The 24202-nt window shown below is 38.6% G+C and overlaps 1 protein-coding gene across 2 annotated transcripts in view; it reads left to right on the top strand.

The window, feature by feature from the left end:
• Positions 1-11230: 11230 nt before the first annotated feature.
• Positions 11231-24202, top strand: part of LOC137260054 (synaptic vesicle glycoprotein 2B-like) — a 38220-nt gene continuing 25248 nt past the window's right edge. Inside the window, exon 1 of one of the 2 annotated variants that reach the window (XM_067797746.1) lies at positions 11231-11383. Coding sequence is in view for 1 of the 2 variants with exons in the window: in XM_067797744.1 (XP_067653845.1) it covers positions 14129-14270 (142 nt within the window). In the remaining variant the exon portion in view is untranslated. Of the gene's footprint in view, positions 11384-14075; positions 14271-24202 lie in introns of those variants that run through there. The other variant, XM_067797744.1, reaches the window with a different exon arrangement.

Here is a 24202-nt window from a genome sequence, read left to right as displayed (position 1 = left end):
CAATGGAAATGCACAAGATTTTACCACTATTAGAGGTATTGCCTCTTGTAATTGTGACATGTGTCAAGTAAGCACTGCTACAGTATTCGACCCGTGAAGGTCCCGGGATAGATTAGGCCTTCAGCGACCCATGCTTGCTATAAAAAGGCGACTATGCTTGTAAGAGGCGACTAACGGGATCGGGTGGTCAGGCTCGCTGACTTGGTTGACACATGTCAGTGGTTCCTAGGTGCGCAGATCGATGCTCATGATGCTGATCACTGGATTGTCTGATCCAGACTCGATTATTTACAGACCACCGCCATATAGCTGGAATGTTACTGAGTGCGGCGTTACAGTATTCACAGTCATCGACAAGAGATAGCTTCGACACACAACTGGAACAGACACAGGGAGACACAACGCTTCCGTTAAACTTGAACATTACCATAAACCTCGAAACTACAGTGAGTGAGTGAGTTAAGCCTCACGCCGTTTTGAGCAACTTTCCAGCAATATCACTTCAAGGGACATCAAAAATGGGCTTTAAACATTGGCTCAAGCGGCATTGTCCACTCACGTCGAGTACAGTACAGTGGGTACAGTGTGTGTTCGAATGTTGCTGAAATGTTGCTGAAAGCAGCTTAATACCATATTCACTGACTCACGTGTGACTCCCATGGTCCATTGATCATGCTCACTCAGTGACTGGCTCAAGGACTTGCCTGATTGCATATCATTGACTGCGACAAGTTTATCTAGACATGGAAACGGAAACATGTGGGGACAGATTTCATTGTGTAGATATGCATTTTAAAACACGCGTCATATTTTTGGAAACTGCAAGTCATCTCTCTTAAAGACGGACTAACTGTTTGGAATAGTGAGTGAGTGTAGTTTTACGCCGCACTCTGCAATATTCCAGGTGTGTGGCCGCGGTCTATAAATGATCGAATCTGGTGTTTGCAGTAGATGACTGTCGGTCTTGTAGTAGTCGGCTAACGATGTCCTAATACGCAACAATTGTCTGATAGGCGACTAGTAACGGTTTGCAATAGGCGACTAACGGTTTGAAATAGGCGACTAACGGTTGTGTAATGGGCGACAAACGGTTTATAATAGGCGACTAACGGTTTATAATAGGCGACTAACGGTTTGTAATAGGCGACTAACGGTTTACAATAGGCGACTAACGGTTTGTAATAGGCGACTAACGGTTTATAATAGGCGACTAACGGTTTGTAATAGGCGACTAACGCTTGTGTTATTGGCGACTAACGGTTTACAATAGGCGACTAACAGTTTGTAAGACTAGTGGTTAGGAATAGGCGACTAACGGTTTGCAATAGGCGACTAACGGTTGTGTAATGGGCAACAAACTGTTTGCAATAGGCGACTAACGGTTTGTAATAGGCGACTAACGGTTGTGTAATGGGCGACTAGCTGATTGCAAGAGGCGACTAAATGGTTTATCATGGCGAATAACGGTTTGCAATAGGCGACTAAGCGTTTGTAAGAGGCGACTAACGGTTTGTAGTAGGCGACTGACGGTTTGTCATGGGCGACTAACGGTTTGCAATAGGCGACTAATGGTTTATAATAGCCGACTAACGGTTGTGTAATGGGCGACTAACGGTTTGTAATAGGCGACTAACGGGTTGTAATAGGCGAGTAACGGGTTGTAACGGGGGACTAACACTCTGCAGACTCGAATCTATTACCCACATGGGTCAATGTGTAAACTTGATTTCTGGAGTGACAGATTGCCGCCAAATAGTTGGAAAATTGTCAAGTGCGGCATAAAACTAGACTCACTCACTATAATCCCGTGACATCCGTGTTGTGAAAACAGGAGCACACAACTTTTAGTGTCACCATTTTCCAAGATAATACAACAACAACAACAACAACAACAACAACAACAACAACAACAACAACAAAACAGCCGCCTCTTTCGACAAGCCAGGATTGCTAAGGACCAGTGCAACACCAGTACTTCGTTGGTATAGACTAGTAATAGTTCTGAAGACTACATAAGACTATAGTCCACCTTTAAGACAAATTACTCGCAAACACAGGAATGTTTCGCTGTTTTAAGTACACATCTACACACCTATATCCGGATCCACATTTTTCAGTTTCCACGTGTTATGTACACTCTCCTGTCACGTGCAAGGACTGACCCGTCACGTGTAAGGACTGACGACAAGCGTGTGAGACGACGGCCAACATGGAAGGTAGGGAAACTTTATACAAGTGCCCATATGGCAATGGTATAAGACAGATATCGACCGATAACGCCTTGGTGTCCATTCATGATGATATTGTCTGCTTATCCAGTATTTTATACCACTAACAGCGTCCATCTGGGCTACCACGTAGGAACCAAAAGTACGATATGTCTCCATACTCTCCAGAATGGTGTCCTATCTTTCTTTTATGGAGTGAGCGAGTGAGTTACGTTTTATGCCGCTTTTAGCAATATTCCTGCAATATCAAGGCGCGGGACACCAGAAATGGGCTTCAAACATAGGGATGGAACCCGGCTCTTCGGCGTGGCTCCCCAACCACCCCTTGGTTGCTGGAGATCTATAGAACGTATTTATAAGGTACCGTTACGCGTACTGGTATTTTATCGTTACAGTATCCCTGGTTATACAACTACCGTTATATGCTTGTACTGTCATTTTACTGTCCTTTGGCAGATTTTATAAACCATGATTTATTTTCTTTGTGACAATCACAATTAAGCGAAGAAGGTAGGAAATAACACGTATCATTTTCAGAAAGGTTGTCTCTACTACGTTTTGAACCAAGACCAGAAAACGTATGTCATTTTATGCTTGAAATTTATGCATGATAATTTAAGGTGTATTAGTACCCTAAACATTTCGGCGAAATATATTCAGCAATGTCAATATGTTCATATCCCCAAATCCCAAAACTGCTTTGCCAAATATACATTTCTTTGTATTGTATGGAGAGGTGTGTTAAATGTTTTTACGGATTCAAATTTTGATATGTTACCACCAACAATGTGACTATTGATGTCCCAACATAACTATACTTTTCCTGTGTTTTTTATTATTATTTTGTTTGTTTGTTTTGTTTTATTCTTTTATTATTGTATTGTAATAGGGGCCGGTGGCCTGATTACGGATTTAAAGTGAAGTGAAGTCACAATTAATTTGAATATTGCTGACGTGACAATAAAAGTTAACTCATTCTCTTGTTAACAGTGTTGTAACTGAGTCAGGTGCCTAGTCTCTCAAAGAGGCAGGTTCGTTTTCTGGAGTTAAGGTGAGCGGGCACCTGATCGTAAATTTCCTGAGGGAAGATTCCTATGTCACAAATTATAGTTTCATGGGGAGAATAACGAAGTGCTTACTTTTGTATTCGATACTATGACATCTTCTGTTTTTAAATGGTGGTGAAATGAAAATATACGTTTTCAAATTCAAACTCTTTTGGACGATGAAGTTAAAATGGTAACGGATGTAAACTCGATCTCGTCTCTATATGGCAGGAAAAATGCCACTGTGACGTAAAGCCCAACTCAACTCCATGGTTGAGTTACGTCCCATGGATGCGTCAGATACAGCCCTTTACGGATCAAGAAAATCCGCTTTGTATAAAATTAGTTATGGCATCTACCCCTGTCTCTATCAGTATCTTTCGAGCCCAGAGTTTTCGCATTCGGGTGCACCTGCTGATGGAAAGCAACTGGATGAGGTCACATTGTATTGTAAAAATCTATTCATATAAATCCCAAATTCGCAGATTTCCACCAATAACACGTTGAGGGACACCAGAAATAGCTCGGTACATTGCACCCATGTTGGGAATCGAACCCGGTTTTCGGAGTGCTGAGCAAATGCTTTAACTACTAGGCTACCCAGCCGTCCAAGTACGGAAAAAGCTACGGACAAATGTATTCGAAAATACGGATCCGTTTCACGCATACGGAGCAAATGAATTTACGGCCAACTGTGTTCCCTTAATACTTTCAGTCTCTCCTCCTACCTGGTTAGGGAGACGCCTGTAGAGACTACAGAGATTGTTCCAATTATTTATTGACAGATAGACCATGAATTATTGAAATAACAGAAACATATTATATCACATACTTTCATAGATAAATAAATCACTAAAATTATTACTATTATTACTGAATGATAAACTGACAACCAAAAGAAAGTACACAGGTGAAATCACAAATATGCGTTACAACTAGCAAAATTATTGAAGAGCATTGATTGCATAGAAAGTAACCATCATGTTTCCTTTGCGAAAATGCAAACAAAATCATTTGTACATGTTATGCACGAATTTCGCAAAATTGTGATTATTGTTCAATGTACGATCACTTTTCGCATAGAGGGTATAAAACGTATTTGTGGTGACATTAATTTCAACTCTGACAATGGTGAAGACTACAACGAAGTATTTTCCCTCCATGAACTACAAACTGCTCTCGTGCAAGCTCATGATACAGCAACAGGGGCTGATAATATTCACTATCAGCTCCTGAAACATACATTTACCTGATTCATGTCTTGAGGTACCTTTAGACATATTTGATGCTGGTGATGTATATAGCCCCTGTTTTATCTTGTCTTGACCAAATAGTTCTATCACTTTTACCGTTCCACACTAGTTTTATCCGTAACTGTGATATTCTAGTTGTTTCACTGTCCTTTGACGACAGTTTTTGTATAGTATGCACATATCCCATTTTAATTTTCAATCTGTTCTCGTCACGATATGGCTGATGTATTGCCGATGTGACGTTAAATATTAACTCACTCACTCACTATTTGTCGTGAAGACTGAACAATCACTTGACACAAAATCTCACGAGAAGATGCCGAGACTGACGTCGTCGAACGAGAACGGCCCACGGGAGCTTCAAAGATGGTGCTTCTAACAGCCATATTGAAAGGACATCGGGTTGCACAAGACAAACCATAGTTAGGAGATAAACATGTGTTGACCGATTTCCGGGTGTTATTGGGTGTTTGAAGCACCGAAATACCGACGGTGAAAGGATGAAAAAGCTTAAATCAATGATATATGTTGTGGTATATACCAACTTCTAATTGCCGCCAAAAGACGGAATTATGTTTTAATCAAATTTGAGATACACACCACAGTGGTATCATGATACAAGATATGCATAAATACATATATTCTCTTTTCACATTTACAATTCCAGGTATGCTGAAAATATTATTACTAAAAACTCGCATATATACACACAGAGACACATCCATAAAGTGGAGATACCGCTAGGCGTGACGGAGAACAAGATGGCTGAGTAAAAGTTTATTTACTGCAGCGTTAAGAGTTCCGCCCGTATAAACCCCACTCCCATCAAAAACCAAAATCAATGAACTTATTTCATGAACTCTTTCAACTCCAGCAAGTTTATTTGTGTTGCATTTGAATAGGTAGGCTTCTCTTAAGGAAAGTTTAATCATATCTCTGTTTAATCATATCTCTGTTTAATCATATCTCTGTTTAATCATATCTCTGTTATTACAGTTTATTGAATGATTAGTTTATATTTTGTGATCAAGCGAAATTTGAGATTTGATGTAAACGGTCGTTAATCAGCTGAGCCTAATGAAAAGACTGGGCGTGGCAATTGTTCATGTCGACAATTGGCAAGTGTCGAGATGTAGCAATTTTAGGGTTGGGCCACAGGTAGGGGCGGGGATATTCTAGGAACTTGACAACTGTACAGACATGACGATATCATGGATGGGGCATTTGCAGGAGCGGGGCTATTGTAAGGGCAGGGGACCTTGCTGTTTTAAAGATTGTCGAATTGTAGAGGCAGGATTATATTAAGGACGTGGTATTTTTTTTTGGGTAGGCCGGTTCTTGGGGCGGTGCTATTATAGGGCAAGCCGAAACTATTGCACGGATGGACAAAATGTGAAGACGGATAAACATGAGACTATGTGGTGATGTTGTATTGGAATGAGCTACTGAGAGACATTAGGTTTTAATAAGTTAAGTGCAACTCGCTGCTCACAGTATTTTTTCTCTCAGGGGGGATAACTCTAAGTTGGTAACGTTATGAGCGGAAGTTGAGGGTTGAAAGGAAGCTATGCGGTCTGTCGCGTGAAGTGGTAAATTTGAAGGTTTGTTTTGCAGAAAAACAGGTTCAAGTCTGTATTCGCCAGGAAAGTTTCACCTAACGTTTCAAATAACCTTAACATATTACTCACAAAGGTTATGCTTCAGTTTCAACGCAGTTACATCAAATTCTTATGAATGTTTCACCAAGTCGCTACTGACTTTCTACTACGTGTTGGAACCTTGTTGTAACAGTGGAGTTTTGGATTAACCCAATTGAGACTCCATGAATACGAAGAGGCTTAGCCACCCACCAACATCGAAAAGCAATACAGATATACGAAGTGAACGAAAACAATCGTCACTCAGGAATGCAACACATTACAGCATCACTCGAATACACAAGCATGTGTACCGAGAACAGACAGATATACAAGAAATGGGATGTCTGTCCCCACTTATAAGGTGCTGGTCAGTCCACTGACCGGGTCAAATACCACCGACGCCAACCTACGAATACAGAGGCATCTGTATATAAGATAGGTAGGTTCCACGGCAGGAAAACGTCAGCAATACCGCATCCGTTTGGTTCAAATGCGGATTAATATGCAAATGCGAAAGGTCGGGTACTACTTTCAGTGTTTCCAAACATGGCGGCTGTCCTGTCACTCGGCGATCGAGTCAGTATTAACCAAAGACGTACATTAATGTACGTCTTTTGATTAACTAACGAGAAGGTTACAGCCACATTTCCGAAACAGAGAGCCTCAACTGATGTGGCTTTCCCGGCAATAGTTACGGCTGCGTGAACATGGAATGTGGCTCTCCCGGCTGTGTTGTCAAAACACGCTTAGTGATTCAAACCCGTTACCGTATTAACAAAGGAAGACATGTTTCCTCATAATTTTATTCAGATACAACATGTTATTTTGTTACACATCCTTAAAAATTCAGTTCTGTGAACGCATGTTTATGAAATATACCTGTTCTACAGTGAGACTACACTGTGTCAGATGAAAAGGTGAAATCTGCTAGTACTTTTCAATGCTCTTGATATTCCCTCAACTGTCTCACATTAAAAATTATTGCCCTGAAGGTGATTTGAAGAGAGTATTGATATTTCTGATTGATTTCTGACAATATCTCACTCTTTAGGTAATACAACATTTACTTTCTAGTCCTGCTGATGAAAGACAGTTTCGTTACGCAAAGATACTCTACGTTATTGGAAAGAAAATATGTCAAATAAATTTGAAAAACTATTTAATTGTAACAGAAATGTTTGATCTATCTGTAATGAAAGAAAGAGTTATTTGAGTGTTACCAGGAAAGACAGGAAAGACATTTTTCTAGTATACAAGAGAAAAAGATTGTTTTTTACTTCAAAATTCAGCTTGAAAATCATAAACATCTACGAGGAATGGGAAAAAGGTCTATTCTTTTCAACTACTCCAGAAACAATATCTTCTTAAATGAAATTTCGTGCACAGCAGACACCCGATTTTAGGTTTCTGCATCCGGATACTTGACGAAATGCATATCCTTTGTTACAAAAAGGAATAAAAAATATTTGATCCTTTTGTTTGTAATAACAAAATTCCCAGGCTAGATTAGATATTGCCAATGAAGGAGATATCAGAGTTTTAACACATTGATAAAATTTGAAAGTTATATAGTGCCAATCTTGTTATAAAACATTTACCCACTACCAACCATTTACGCGTGTGCTAAATATATAACAAACCTCACCCTGGTCATACGAGATTTCAAATGTATTGCAATGCATGTCCCACCATCACAACATTTACATATGTTACACATGCTGGAAGCGAAATGACAACAATGACCAGATTTACACACGTGTGAAATACATGTAAATGCAGAGATGATTGTTCGTTTATTTTAACACTGCTTTGAGTGTGTGTAAATCTGGAAGCCAGGTGATACGTAGATTTCAAACGTTGTTCATATGGCCACAGGATGACACGTACATTTTCTAAAAGGAAATTTGAGTAAAACGTTATTTTGTGCAGTGTTATAGACAAACAGTGTTATAGATTGATTCAGTGTCAATTTAAGTGGGGACGCTATTTTACCGATTACGTTAATCCATTAATTAATTAACGTATTTGAAATGTGGCTTTGCCTGCTACAGCCATATAATTGAAATGAGGCCTTCCCGGCCATAGTTATTTTTAAAATGTGGCTTTCCCAGCCTGATACGAACGGGAGTATGCAGCAACTGCTTTGTTATTTTCAAAACTGTAGTCTGAAATATTGAAAGTATTACTAACCCGAGCGTTGCTAAGAAATGCTGGGAAAATTTACAAGTTCTGGAAAATTTCCAGATATGAACTGCAAAAACATTTGGCAAGGACAAAACGCCCAAATCAAGATATATCATTTAATCAACTGTGCTTACTGCTTGGTTCATTTTGCCAAATTTATGAAATACTGATTTGTCCAAAATATACTGATGTACAATAGAAATTACGCATATATTTTGAAAGTTGTTTTAACTGTGACGCTAACCTGTTTCCAAAACACCGCTCATATGTCGTACGTGATTGCGACTTTGCAAGCGTTCCTCATTTATTCACTCGATGTTGGGCGTATAATTCCACGCCCCGAAATGGAGTCGTCCTATCACACCATTCCTGAACAAATGCTAAGGATGTTGATATCGTTCTGGCAGTGCCGTATGTCTGGCCGATGCTGTTGTGTGGTTGAATCACGTAAGATATCTGACGGTAAAGAGCCCGGAAGTTCTTGACTGACTGAAAGTCATTTCCAGTTCCGTGTGAGTAGGGGATAGTTGCGAGTGGGGAGGGGATCATACTACCCTCCTTCACTTGTACTTGTTATTAATTCGCTCTTTAATGGATTGTGATTCCAATGCCTAGGGTATCCAGTGCAAAAGCAATTTATTAAAACTAATGTTTATTCACCACCACCACTTTGACTCGATCTGCCTTGGACCTATTGGAGCTTTCTTCGTGAGACTTTAGTGCTTCCGGCGACAAACAACGCTCCACATTTCCGAATGGTCTCATGGTTGTCAGTCGACAGTAAGAAACCGATAGTCCTTGCAGGAATAACAACTGTCCTATCTTAACATCCCTAAATTTGCCAACCCTACGACAACAACAGCTGTGACAGCCATACATGGTTCTGCACTTGGCCCTGTCTAGTATAGTCATATTTGGCGGTCGCGCAATTTGGAACCGGAACTGGTTATGGAATATGTATATTTTGCACCGAGACTTACAGGTCCTCTATGCAGGCACATTCCGGCGCAGCGATGATTTAGCATAACATCACTGCCACAGGCTAATTTGCATATCACGTGATCGGACTTTTCTCTTGTTTGTGAACAAATGCGCTTATTCGTAAATAAGCTGAGACTGGCATAACGCAAGCTATTCGGCGAGGTTTTCACATTATTTTACACTGTTACGTAAGTATTCTTCAACAACTATGTCAATAAGGTTTATGACAATACATATTTATATGTCAAACCGGCTACATTGTTTTCATCTCCATAAGGATTCGATGACAGCACGTGGGGCCGTACAGCCCATGTAAACAAAGGATCGTTGGCAACTTGCGCAAATCGAAATAGTGTTACACGTTTTAAGGTAATTTCTCAGTGAAACTGAACCATTTTAACAACGATTTTAATTATATGTACAGACTCATAAAAAATGAAACAGTTATCTGCAGATTATATTGAATGAACTGTGTAAGACGTGAGGAATCGTCACATCTTTCTGGCCTGTGGCAGATACACTACGCTGGCTCGCCGCATGGAGCTCTGGGCAGGAGAGTGCTATGCAGGGCCTGAACGGACCTTCGATCCCTTGAACAGCGCTGCGTTAAACTTTCCGTGCAGTATATCACTAAATTACGTTAAATCGGTAAAACTCTGCACACAACTGCAGACCTTACCCTCACCAAACTTAACAAAATCGAAACCAATTCTTTGGTATTACAGGTAGACTACAATCAGTTGCGTTCCGTGTATAACACCTATAGATCCATTTGTAAAAACAGAACCAAGGATGATGGCAAGGTTTCCACAGTCACTGGATCCAAGACTTCCCAACAATACTTCAGTCTTCACTGCTGAGGCTAAAACAACAAAACCACTGGAACTTCATATTCCTTGTCTTGTCCTTTGGCACTTTACAATGCCGCTGTCTATCCATCTTGTCATTCACGACATTTTAGAACTTTTGATTCTACTTGCCCAGACCCGTGAAGGTCCCGGGGTAGAATAGGCCTTCAGCAACCCATGCTTGCCATAAAAGGCGACTATGCTTATCGTAAGAGGCGACTAACGGGATCGGGTGGTCAGGCTCGCTGACTTGGTTGACACATGTCATTGGTTCCCAAATGCACAGATCGATGCTTATGTTGTTGGTCACTGGATTGTCTGGTCCAGACTCGATTATTTTCAGATTCCCGCTTATAGCTGGAATATTGCTGAGTGTGGCGTAAAACTAAACTCACTCACTCGCGTCAAGAACAAGAACTCTACTTGCCAGTGTTACATTGTCCTCTGTTGGTTACCAGGTGACATAGGCAGAGCAGGTTATGTAAAAACAGATGTTGGAATCAGCTCTTGACAAGCGTTATCTCCACTGCTGATCCCACACAGAGACTGAAAGCTACAATCTGTTATACCTGTCAATCAAGGCGTGATAAAGCCATTTTATGAAGTTGGTGGCGCATTGTCCTGAAAAATATACATATGTGCAGACTTAGTCTCGTCGCTTTGTGACTGAAAAATATGCCGATGCGACTGAGAATTCAGCTCAAAGCGGCGTTACACCCAACTGACGCACTCACTCACTCACTGAAGCAAAAGTACACATATGTACTACGTATCACACTGCCTCCATATCAAGTCAGGTTTTATCACTCATATGACGTTATCTCCTACGCTGACGTTATCTCCCGGACGGTATTCAAAAGTAACACTCGCATCCACGGTTCACCAGGAGCGTATCCCACCCCTTGACACAGGTAAACCTGCCGCAGCAGTCACTGACTGTAATCATCATGCACACGTCCCGTCTCTCCAGTGAAACAAAGATCGACGTATACATATTCTGTCCTCAGCGTCAAGTAACTACGGCCCGGAATGTGTATGCTAAATATGATTGCAGTCACACGCTGAGTTTACTTGTAAGAACTAGGACTTATATTGGAGGTTTCGTTTGTGTTTGGGGTTATGTGTTTAGTGTTTTGTGTTCAAGAGGATGACGTCATACGTTCGCCGTGGGCCGGGGGGCTCTACCTATCAGGCCGTCTACAGGTAAATTTGGCTGACTGGGTCTCCCATGTCATCAGGACATTTCTCATTTGTCATGGCATGACAATAGCATTTCTTATACCAGTAATACTGCATCGCACTTAACGTCAATCTGTACAGAGTGTCTTTTCATATCGAACACAAACTGAACAGCCAAAGAAACGCAACTCTGGCCTTTTGTCAAGTTTTTAAATGGAAGACATGACGATGAGAGAATCATTTTATGAGATTTCGGGTTTTTTTTAAACTTGCGTTTCTTTTGCTGTTCAGCATATATGAAATGATTTAAGTTTCTGGTCGAGCAATTTCATAATTTTGTCAAGGAATGTTGACAGAGTCTACATAAAAAGACGCAAGAATAAGATTATGCCTTCTTTTTTTTAATTTGAAAGAGTTATAATCTGAGTCGAGTGTAAAATTTACAGATAAGTAGTCAGTTTATCACTTGATTCTCTGGTCCAGAGGGACGTTGCAATACCGAGACTGACCTACATAGGCGTACGACAGTCTTAGCGCTACGGCTGTCGTAAGTCTATGTTAAAGTGAGGGAGTTACGATCACAGCAATACGAATGCCGTAACTCTGTGTTGAAGTATGGGATTTACGATCGCGTTAGAGCTACGACCCGGGGCCATTATTCTCGAAACGTTCGCATTCCACAAAGTTCTTGACTTTGATCGTAGCAAATGTGTTAAGGATGGACTTCAGAAGTTCGTAGGGGGCCGAACGTTTCGAGAATAGCTAGCCAGACTATTGTCTACAGAATGTCGTCTTGAAACTGGACTGTTTCTGACAGCGACATTGTTGTGTTGTAATTACATTCTTATGCAGCTATAGGAAACATACCAATATATATGTATGTTCTCAGAAAAAAATACACCTTACATTTGAAAAAAAACACACAACAAAACAAATGAGAAACAGTACAATGTATCAATTATGTCAACACGAGTCGATAAAGTTACAAATACCCGAGGCTTGCCAAGGATATTTTTACCTTCATCAAAGACTGTTGATATAAGTGACATCAGTAGACACGAGATTCTAGGGTGAGATTCATCAAAATTCATTCCTCATACGTTTTGAATTAATGATTACCTCTCTCATCACTGTAGTACCGTCAAATTTGCTGTGACGTCACAGCATTGTGACGTCATCAAGTTCTTGACGTCATTGCATTGTTAGGACAGTACAAAATTTACTGTAAAAACGATATCTCCTAGGAGATATAGAGGATACTAAACGACCTTCCGTGTAATACCATTTTTATTAAACGAGTTAATGATCTGGTATCAAACGAGCGAAAGCGAGTTTGATACTAAATCTTTAGTGAGTGAGTGAGTTTAGTTTTACGTCGCACTTAGCAATATTCCAGCTATATGGCGACGGTCTGTAAATAATCGAGTCTGGACCAGACAATCCAGTGATCAACAACATGAGCATCGATCTGCGCAATTGGGAACCGATGACATGTGTCAACCAAGTCAGCGAGTCTGACCACCCGATCCCGTTAGTCGCCTATTTCACGGAAGCGAGTTTAGTATTCTGTTTATTACTCGCCAACATAAACTGACAGAAACTGCGGCCAAATTGCCTATAGTGTGAGGACTCTCAGCTTTCAAGTCAAGCAAGGTCGAGTAAAATCGCGACATCAACATTAGCATTGTGTCGTCACAACTTTGAACCATTTTGACGTCATAGGTCAAGCGGTATTACACTAGTGTAATATTGAAGTGAAAATATTACACTGCAGTATCTTCAACGGGCGAGTAATAATTAATCATCATACAATCTCACACAAGCAATATCTACTCTGGAACTCAATTTTGGAAGATAAATCATATTAATACCAATCAGAGACCATATCTATTATATGGTCTCTGTACCAATATAAATATGTTGCTCATGCCATACTATATTTACGATACGATCGAGAGCGAGGGATGTAACAGTTCGTCGGCTCTAGTTTCATAAACATATTTTGATATGGGTGCGAATATAATGTTTTATATTTTATCGAAGTTGTCAAATTGAGGAAACTAAACCCAAATGTACTTTCAAACATAGATTGGCTACCCGCCACATGTAGAACGCAACGTCAGAGAAAAAGTAGCACTGCTCACGACGTCAGACCACCATGACACAGTGATATTGCCAAGGGGCATCGTATGAAATATATGAATCCGGTCTGCCTTCTTCGCTGTTAGGTCCTTTGAACATTTTGCTCATCGCAATATTTGGCTAGGCTACTGTCTACACACACGGATGCGGAATAATGGCTGCGCGTACCAATCACAATTCCAGTTAAGGTCCCTTGCATCATGTGAAAAACAAAACAACGGTCAAATATAGCTACCTCTGAGGAATGGAATGTCAGATTCCAAACTGATCATCATGACTTCACTCCTTATGTCCACGCGTGTCCACAGGGGACTGTCACTTAAACAGAATAAAATTATGACCAAAATGTCTCGGTAAACAGTTGCAATATATCCCCATACAATTTAGTTCACAATATCCCCATACCCAAACAGCTTCACTGCAGAGAAAGACCATATGCTGTATAATATTTCTAAATCTAGAGCATAGTCAACATAGTTAGGTGACACAGCCCTGGGAAGTATCAGTTTTACTAAAACGTGTTTTGAAAATATGCCACGTCACTGCTTCATATTTCACAGGAAAGTAATTGAATATTCACCGTCTTAACACAAACATGAACACAAGCTATATGACTGAAGTTTACTAATGTCGGTGGACAGAACGCAGTCAGGGGAAGATCTGAGGCGTATCGAGGACGAACATTCCTTTACAATGGACGGGGACGACGAGAGGAAGCGCCTTATCCAGTGGGAGGACGGCTTCGAAGGGGATGGACATGGTCGACGAGGTTGGTGAAGATTTGCTGGCCTAAATAATCTGGATGATCGTCAGCTGGTCATGTAGTGTCAGTCATTTTCGTAACTAGTGTCATGTTACCTAACTACCGCAACCACAGTTTAGGTCACATGGTTTTTTTCTCGTAACGTCTATTCCTTTTTAATCATTTCATATCTTAGAATATAGGCTTATGGCTTATGAAAAAAGTCTAATTAATCCTACCCCAAACCTAACTCTAAACCCTAATAAATAGATTACATTCAAACGTGGTTAGAGCGAAATCTTTGGTGATGGTACTTCAACCATTGTGATATTTGGCACCCTTTGCCATAACGAAAATGCTGTATTTTACATACTTCCCATGAAAAATTTAGACTCACTATAGTATATATATAGCCACTTACTTCAGGCAACTGTTAAACTGAATTTTGCAAAATATTCAATACTGTTTAAAGGTACTGTTTACACATATGATGTATTGTAAAACAAATTCAAAACACTGAAAAGATTATTGTCATGAGTTCAATAGGTGCTAATAGTCAGTGAAATTTGGCAAATTCTTAACAAAACTTTACACCAAGAAGCAGCTGTTCATATGAATGATTTTTACAGCAATGTGATGCTTGATGCAGTTCAACTGCATGAGTTAGTTCCCCAAAGTTAGTGGAGAAATAAATCTTTGATATAACCATATGCACTACTTAGCGAACGAGGTTCTGCTTGGAAGAATAACGCAAAACAGGTACGGGGTTGTTAACCGACAGCTATCTTTATTTGTTTACTAATTTTTTTCCAGTTCTTTAAGTATTATATAAAATACTATTAAAATGTCTGGCAAATTAATTACACCAGCCATATCACAAAAAGAACTTTGATTTAGACATGAATGATATAGACAGGGAATCGCAGCTACAGTTAAACTGAAAAGATTATCTTGAGCAGATTACATTGTATGCCTTCATCGGTGGATCCAGGAATTTTGAAAAGATGGGGTTGAAAGGAGTTCACTGGCTCTGCCAATGCGAAAAAAAATATCTTCTATGTGATCATAAGTCATTTCCAAAAGGAGGGTTTGAATCCCGCCAAACAACCACACACACACACACACACCACTACCAAGACCACCATGCATTACTCATTACTACCCACAAAGGCTGACTCATTACTACCCACAAATTGTCAAGTAGGGATTTAAAAATCCCATCACAAAGGACAAATCAGTTTTCATTTTGGCCAGTTAAATAATGGTATCTTACATGTCCGTGGGTTACTAGATAATTTCCGCTTATGGTTTCAAACTGCAAATAAACTTGGATTTCATTTCACATTTGCTCAAAATGTAGCTGTTTAATTTCGCAATGATAATAAAGTAGAGTTATCTTTCTTTGTTATTTATCACTTATCGATAAGTAGTCCAGTAAACATTAACATCAAATACTGTGTTGATTTATCCTTTCATCATGATTATGTTATAAAAATCAGGGCAAGTGGAAAATTAGTCAGGTTACTCTCTTAAAAGGTCACTTGCCCTGTGGCAAGTGGCTTTTTAAAAACATTTTGAACCCCTGGTCAAGATATGTAGTCAATTTATACAAGATGTGCAGCTACCTAGCTATCAGTGTCCAGTTGGAATATCCAACAATTGTTTGCACAATAAGGAGCAACTAGAAAAAATGGCAAATATATAATATATTGGACATAAGTTCATGGATTAAGAGAGAAATTATGTTACCTTTAAAGCTGGTAGAATATCTGAACATTTAAATATACATAAATACTAATTATGAACTACTAGTCAGTAACATACACTAAATGGCAAGTTATTTGTTGGTTTAATTGAAGAATATATATAGAGGAATATATCTTATCAATGCATGAACTCAAACACAAACTGGCCATACGTATACATAGAAGTGAAGTCCATGGCCAACTCAGTTGACAAAAAGCCAAACTTTTTGCCCAGCAAAACATGTATTGGACCTCTGACTTGTAAAAGTAGTATCTGACAACTGCTTGATGAAATAAAGTTGTAAACTGTAGGCAAGGGGACTTACATAACATGAAGACAGGAAAAGGGAAGACAATACAATGCACTTGTCATCAGAGTGACAGTGGCTATTATGAAATCAGTGTTATATAAGTGCTGGGGTAAATCTATTGTTACTGTCTGTAACCTGTGTAGGTGATGCAGCTTGTACAGACTCTTAATGATCTACAAACAGTATGACTTCTGTCCGTGTCTGTCCTAAATTATAACAGTGAGGAATAATGTCTTTGAGTGACATATTTGTAAGATGGATATTGTTTTCAGTATGTTAAGATACAATTAAGGAACCATGTTAAAACTAATTTTTTTAGATGAGACATATATAGTCAAGTGATATGATTTGACCAGAGTAAAAGTTAAGGGGGAATACAGAAGTCTTTGCCTACAAGCTAGGTAGATTACAACATATTTCTGAAAAATTTGCAAAACAAATGCAAAATCATCTCGGGCACATGTACGTAACATATAGTGTGACCAGAAATTATTGAGAAATTTAGGAATAAGTTTACTTGGATTTCTTGTATGAAGAACCATGACCAGCTATCAAGTGCTTGGTTTCATTCATTCAAGAAACCCCATTAATCCAAAGACATACATGTATATACATACATCTTTGATTAATCATTTTTTATTAGTTTGTGAAGAGTTATCCTCCTTGGTTTTCTTGCCAGCAGATGACATCTTCATTGATCCTCAGTATGGATGATTTAGAGAAGAGGAAGTAGATTTTAGAGTATTATAACATGGACATCAGATCATCTAAAGTGATTTCAGGTAGAACAGGCATCCCTTTGTCTGCTGTTTATTGTGTACTGAAAAACATTGCAAATAGATATGGCACTGAGCACCAGGGAGGTGCAGGTAGGCCCAGAAAAGTGACTGTCGGTGACAGGAGGTGGCTTGGTATTGTTGTTTCTGTGGCTGTATGTAAGGAGACAATCTGAACTGAGCTGCATGTAATAGGTTGACAGAGAAGTCAAGGAATTTTATCACCGATCATGAAACCTGAACAAAAGGAGCAAAAGTTGAACTTGCAGCGTAGAAATTTTAACTGGGAAAATGTGATTTTCTCAGATGAAAACACTGTATGACTGTATCTGAAAAGACTGAAATTCTGGACCAAACATACTGAAAAACCTTTGTATCAGATCTGTGTTAGGGGCACCACCCCTCTGTGTGTTTGAGTGAGTGAATGAGTGAGTTTAGTTTTACGCCGCACTCAGCAATATTCCAACTGTATGGCGGTGTTCTGTAAATAATCGAGTCTGCACCAGACAATCCAGTTGGATTTTCCAGCATGACCCAAAACATCGTTCAAAGCATTCACAGACCTGGTTTCGGACCCATGATATAAACTAAAGTGTACTTCTCACTATATATTAGGTCATCTCTTGTTTTCCCAGAATAACCACATTTGAGGTTTTTGCTTTGGAGGGACAGGTTTTACTTTTCACTAGAAAGACCTCTTCCCAGGTTTTACTGAATATGAACATCAGGGCGGTGGGGTAGCCTAGTGGTTAGAGCGTTCGCTCGTCACGCCGGAGACCCGGGTTCGACTCCCCACCTCGGTACAAGGTGTGAAACCTATTTTCTGGTGTCCCCCACCGGATATTGCTGGAATATTGCTAAAAGCAGCGTAAATCTAAACTCACTCAATCACTAATATGAACATCCACATTAAAATGATGTATGAGAAAATATTGTTCAAAATGAAACTCATAATACTAATATTTTCCCAAGCAGTGCGAGTCCATGGTTACTAGCTACATCCTTAATAGTTTGATCACGAAGGTTATTCTTTGTTACGTCAGCTATCCTTCATAATGAATCTAAGACTAATTTCAAAAAGGGCTATTAAAAACTGCCATTTGTGGTACAATATCATCAAACACTAATTTGCATAGAGAAATTGTTCCAAATAAGTTGCTTTGGACTTCGAAAAAATCCACATTGCTCATATCTGGACCATTGTCTCCTCAGCAGAGTCCATTTTTGTTATTCTCTATATCCCTACCACTGGAACTGTAGTTAAATTGAACTTACTTTAACAGATATTGCACACTTTCGCATATCAACCACTTGAATTGTATTTGTAGAGATAAATGTGTAAAATTGTCTTTGATTATTTCCAACAGTACCAAGGTACACACGCACTATTACTATTTATAGATCTATGTACACATAATTAGCCCAAGATTAAGTGTAATAAATGTTAAATGTAATATAAATATAATATATATATATATAGATATAATATATAATACTGCCAATTTTTGAATAATGATGTCGATGGACTATATTACTGATATCAATCAGCTATACATATTTTACATTGATGAGTGTTTTTTCAATAACCAGAGCTATAAGCTGTAAACTGTGTCAGTTACAACTGAAAGCACCATATGATTTTGAAGCTCCACACACTAATTATTCTACTGGTTTCCTGAGTTATTGCTGATCACAGAGAATAATTATGAAAATAATATGCTGTATTTTCACAACATTGCGTATAATGATGAGAGTGCAGAAATGTAGATATAAACATAATGAAAAACACCAGCTGTGTTAATTACTAATGAAAACATCATATAACAAAATTGATGACACTCTAAGTATTTTACTGGTGTCATGAATTATTACTGGTGCCATAATCATATTATTATCTCATATATATACAACACTGTCGTTGTGAGACGGTAGGAATACAAATATATGTTTAAGGAGGTTGGATACAAAATGAGAAAATTTCAAGAAATTGCTAAATTTGGTATCATTTTGTAGAAAAAAGTGTCCCATATTGTAACAAAAATAGCAAATGACATCAGCATTTGTTTGACAAATGGCATGGTCTATGAATTGTAAAATATCAATAAAAGTTCTCTTAAAGGTCAATTGTTTACCATACTTTTATTATTCAATATGTGTCTTTTTATAAAGATATTTCAGTATTGATATGAAATAATGCTGGAAAATCAATGTAGGATTTGACACATTAATTAACTTCTAAAAAAAAGGTTTTTTTGAAAAAAATATTGATTCATCAATGAGAAAAAACAATTTTTTAAAAAATGAATTTTTATGTAGTGCATTCACACTTGATTAATATTCAGAAATAAAACAAATATGGTACCCAAGGGTATCAACATTATCTGCATATAAAACAGCATTATCAAATTAAATTTGATAAGGGGAGAAAACTCAAGCACAGGTTTACCTCAGAATAAATGCATGTATGGCCAAAATATCATGAAGTATGATTAGAAGGTAGACAAAGGGAAATAACTGCATAACATAAATGCATGCTCTTACTGTCACACCCTGTCGCATACAGTATACACTCAGTCCACGGTATCCAACCTGTTTAATGTAAAAACATATTTGTTGAGTCTTAAGTAACTGTTTCTAGCCTCATTATAAGTTACTGAGGATGTCTAGATTTACATGGCCAGTTGCTGCTGCTCTGCAGAAGCCTTTTGGTGCCAGTCTGTTTTTGTTTTCTTCTTGAAATTTTGAATGACCGTGAAAGACTTTGTATCCTATGTTGGGGACTTTAAATGCAGCAGTTATCAAAAAGAGACATTATAAGTTATCACATCGTGCCGAGGGAAATATGGGGTTTCATCAGTATCGAGTAAGGTTGTATACAATTCAATAACGCATTTTTCTACCTGAATGTTTTCACTAAAATGTTAGAACGTTTTACTTCAATTTCGTCTTCTGATGTTGTGGCAAAATGTTTCATTGCTGCCATGTTGACACCAGCTGATCGCTTGACCTCAGTGAACCACACGTTACTAAATGCTTGTTGATGCACTCTTTTCTCACTTTGCGTTGTATTTTATCAGAGTCACATGGACCAGTCAAAACTTGACATTTTTACATGAGGTTAGATAATAGGAGTCGTGTGCTTCTCTCAAGGGTAATACAGTCTGATGTACACTTTTTTGTAGTGGTAGCACCTGAGCCGGTAGGCGATGGATGACACTGCCTCAAAGACACTTACACTTGACTGTATTACCCGAGGGAGAAGCACACAGCTCATAATGTTTTTCAGTGTCATTATTTCGATGGAATAAAGTTTTAATTTTCTCACACAACATACAGAGTTAGGACTTTATTTCTGGCCTGCTTTTAAGTTATGTTCAGGACGCTGTTTTGTTAATAATCCTTGCAAAAACATCACCACTCTTCAGTCTTCTGAAATCAGTTAAGGTCTGGGTTAGAATATTGGCTTTCAGAAAACCATCCTTGTCATAAGAGGTGATTAACGGAATTAAGTGGTCAGACTTGCTGACATGGTTGACACATGTCAAAGCAACTGATTCCTTTTTCATTATGCAAGCGATTTTTTAAAATGAATTTATTTTTAAATGAATATTATGCAACTTTTTGAGTATCTGACATTTTAAATGCCTAATTGGCACACAGCAATTATTTCTAAAAGTGTAATTGAGAATTTTCTGTGCTTGATTTACCTGGACGTGCAGCTTGTCTGGGCCTCTGTACCGGTAAATATCAAGAGGCAAAAGGTTTTTGTTTGGAGCAAAAGTGCCAAAGTGTCTTGAAAATATATTTCAGAAGACTCAGTGAGTTTGGTTTTATCCCACACTCAGCAATTTTTCCAGCTGTCTGTGAATAACTGAGTCTGGACCAGACAATCCAGTGATCAACAGCTTGAGCATTGATCTGTGCAATTGGTAGACGTGTCAACCAAGTCAACGAGATCTGACCACTCTATCTCGTTAGACACCTGTTACGACAAGCATAGTTGTCTTTGGTGGCAAGCATGAGTTGCTGAAGACCTAGTCTCTCCTGGATCTTCATGGGCAGTAAGGGTAGGAAGATCTTTGTATAGCTGTAGTGAGCGACTTGATCTGGCATTTTTGATATTGGAATATTACAAAAAATTTCAAAATGAAAATTTTTAAATATTTTCATTTTCATAAAATGAGAAGAATTAGGAATTTTAGATTTCAAATTACAAATATCACTATCAGTCTCGAGCAGGCAGCACTCATAATAAAATAATTGGAGTTGTAGATTGTTAATTAATTAAAATATTGCATTCTTGCCAGGGCTTTATTTAAGAAATTTTAACCTACTGGTACCAGTAGGAGCACAGTGACACAGCTGTTTACAAGATATGTCTATATATAGCAATGTTTCGGTGCCACAGCTGTTAAAAATTTAGAAGAAAAATAAACTGACATACATATATAGGTAATGTTAGATTTATCGTTGATTTATATCTCAAAAAAAGACTTGCACTTTGTGCAAGTGTGACAAAAAGCTAGGTTGCACTTTGTAAGCACAAATCGACCCCTGCTTACCCATGACATTGCTTGAATATTTCTAAAAGTGGAATAAAACCCAACTCACTCACTCACTCTCTCTTTCCCATGAAGGAAGGACCGAATCTGCTGCGAGGTGACCTAGATTGCTCACGTCCTGTAAGCCATGAACGTGATTACTGTGGCAGTGCTGACCAGGAAATGTAACAATGACAATCAAAGGTCATCATGCAGCTCCGAGCTTACAGAGCATGTTGATTAAATCATCAGTTCTAGATTAAATTGTCAGTTTTAGTGTTACTGTTGTACCATATGGTATACTGATTGGATATTGACATGAATATGGAAGCTGAATATCAATTTTTGATTACCTATTTTGGCTCATACGGGTTTGGAAATAACCCTCTGCCTGACGTCCCAGTCCAGTGTTTTTTTTCTCGGGCAAGCATTTTTTTTTCTATCATGCCATACCGGTGTCCATTTTTATTCCATTGTTAATCATGTTGTTTATATAAAAAATTGAACATTGAAATCAGGAGAAAAATCATCATGGCCACCGTACTAAAGTACACAAGCAGTTTTACAGTTATTTCTAACTCTCCCATATATGTGTTGTGATGAAGATAATTTCCCTAGACGATTGCAGTTGTGAATTCAGGATTGTGAATCTGGGTACAGTATGCAAGTTTGGGTACAGTGTTTGAATCAAGGTACAGTATGTGAATCTGGGTACGATATGTGAATCTGTATGTGAATATGGGAACAGCATGTGAATCTGGGTACGATATGTGAATCTGGGTACAATATGTGAATCTGGGTTCAATTCCAGATGTGTGAAGCCTCTTTTTTCCAACCATGGTTTGCGAGCTTGCCACTCACCCACTCACCCACTCACCATGCTGCTTGTTGATGTAAAATTGTAATCCCTACACACATAAATGCAGTTCATACATGCAGTTATGAAATAGCGTCTGCCTGACTACCCGCTGCTTGCTAGTTACATGGCGGTTCTAGAACTTTATTTTATAGACGGCCCTGTGGGCCAATCCATTTTCCAAGGGTATATATTTGACCATGTCATTGACTACGGAAAATATTTTGAAAATATTTATAAGTGTGGTAACTAGATGATGTCTGTATAGTTCATGATCAATGAAACTGCAACTTCTACAGATCAACCTATCCATATATCTAACACTAAACGTGACTGGTCTAGAATAATTTTGTTCTGATTTCAGTGACACTAAATGAATTAACAGTGACTACCATGTCATGGTTTTATTAAATTTGCTTTAAATTTGCATATGTTTAAGTTTACCTCACTACAAGTAATTCATTAATAACTTTCTTTTAACACCAAATCTCAATTTCGTATATTTAAAACAGGACTGGTTACATGTTAACGCAGCCACAGTATTAACGCAGCCACAGTATTTAGTTATCAGTCCTGTGGGCTTCCCCGTTGTTTTCAAGGAATCCTTGTCATATTTGTTTACTGGTGAGTTGGATAATTCATCTTTCCTGAAATCAATTATCGTTTCTTTTGTTTTGTTCACATTTGAAAATAGAAAATTTGAATTTGACTCCAAAAAGTCACTAATTTTATTTCTCTTATTAGTCCCACCAGTGTGACATCATCCACAAATTTAACAGTAAAGGCAAATTCAAGGGTACATCTGCAGTTATTTGCGTAGAGAATGAATAAAATTGGTGAAAGAACACAGCCTTGCAGTGAGTGAGTGAGTGAGTTTAGTTTTATGTCGCACTTAGCAATATTCCAGCTATATGGTGACGGTCTGTAAATAATCGAGTCTGGACCAGACAATCCAGTGATCAACAACATGAGCATCGATCTGCGCAATGGGGAACCGATGACATGTGTCAACCAAGTCAGCTAGTCTGACCACCCGATCCCGTTAGTCGCCTCTTACGACAAGCATAGTCACCTTTTATGGCAAGCATGGGTTGCTGAAGGACACAGCCTTGCAAAGCACCTGTGGCTGTACAAACACGTTAAGAAAAAATACCTTTTAAACAAACTGTAGTCTATTGACAAGGAAAGAATTGATCCGTCTCATAAAGTTTGGGTTTAACATTCATATCTAAGAGCTTCTTCATTAATACATGATGTTGAATGGTGGTAAATGGTTTTAGAGAGGGGCAGTACTCCAGCTATATGGTGGCAGTCTATAAATAATTGAATCTGCACCATACAATCCAGTGATCAACAGCATGAGCATTGATCTGTGCAAATTGGGAATGATGATATGTGTCAACCAAGACATCGAGGTTGACCATTCAATCCTGTTAGTCGCCTTTAGACAATCATGTGTTATAGAAGGGGCCTAGTCAAAATGACAAAAGGGCCGCAAAATGGAGAAGTCTAAAGGGCCGCAAGAAAGTCAAAAGGGCCGCAAACCCCTAGTCAAACCATTACATAGTCTATTGTTTATCATTATTTTCTTTCTAATATTGAAAAAGATATCTGTTGAGTACAGGACTAGTATGCACAAAATATACACTGTGCAGATGTGAAATATTTTACAATGATTAGTTTGAAAAAAGATGTTGTTATTATTATTATTTTACTTTTATGTGGCCCTT

The sequence above is a fragment of the Haliotis asinina genome, chromosome 13 (genome assembly GCF_037392515.1).
Source record: "Haliotis asinina isolate JCU_RB_2024 chromosome 13, JCU_Hal_asi_v2, whole genome shotgun sequence".
Lineage (NCBI taxonomy): Eukaryota > Metazoa > Mollusca > Gastropoda > Lepetellida > Haliotidae > Haliotis > Haliotis asinina.
Note: the sequence above shows the minus strand (reverse complement) of the source record. Positions and strands in the feature narration are given on the sequence as shown.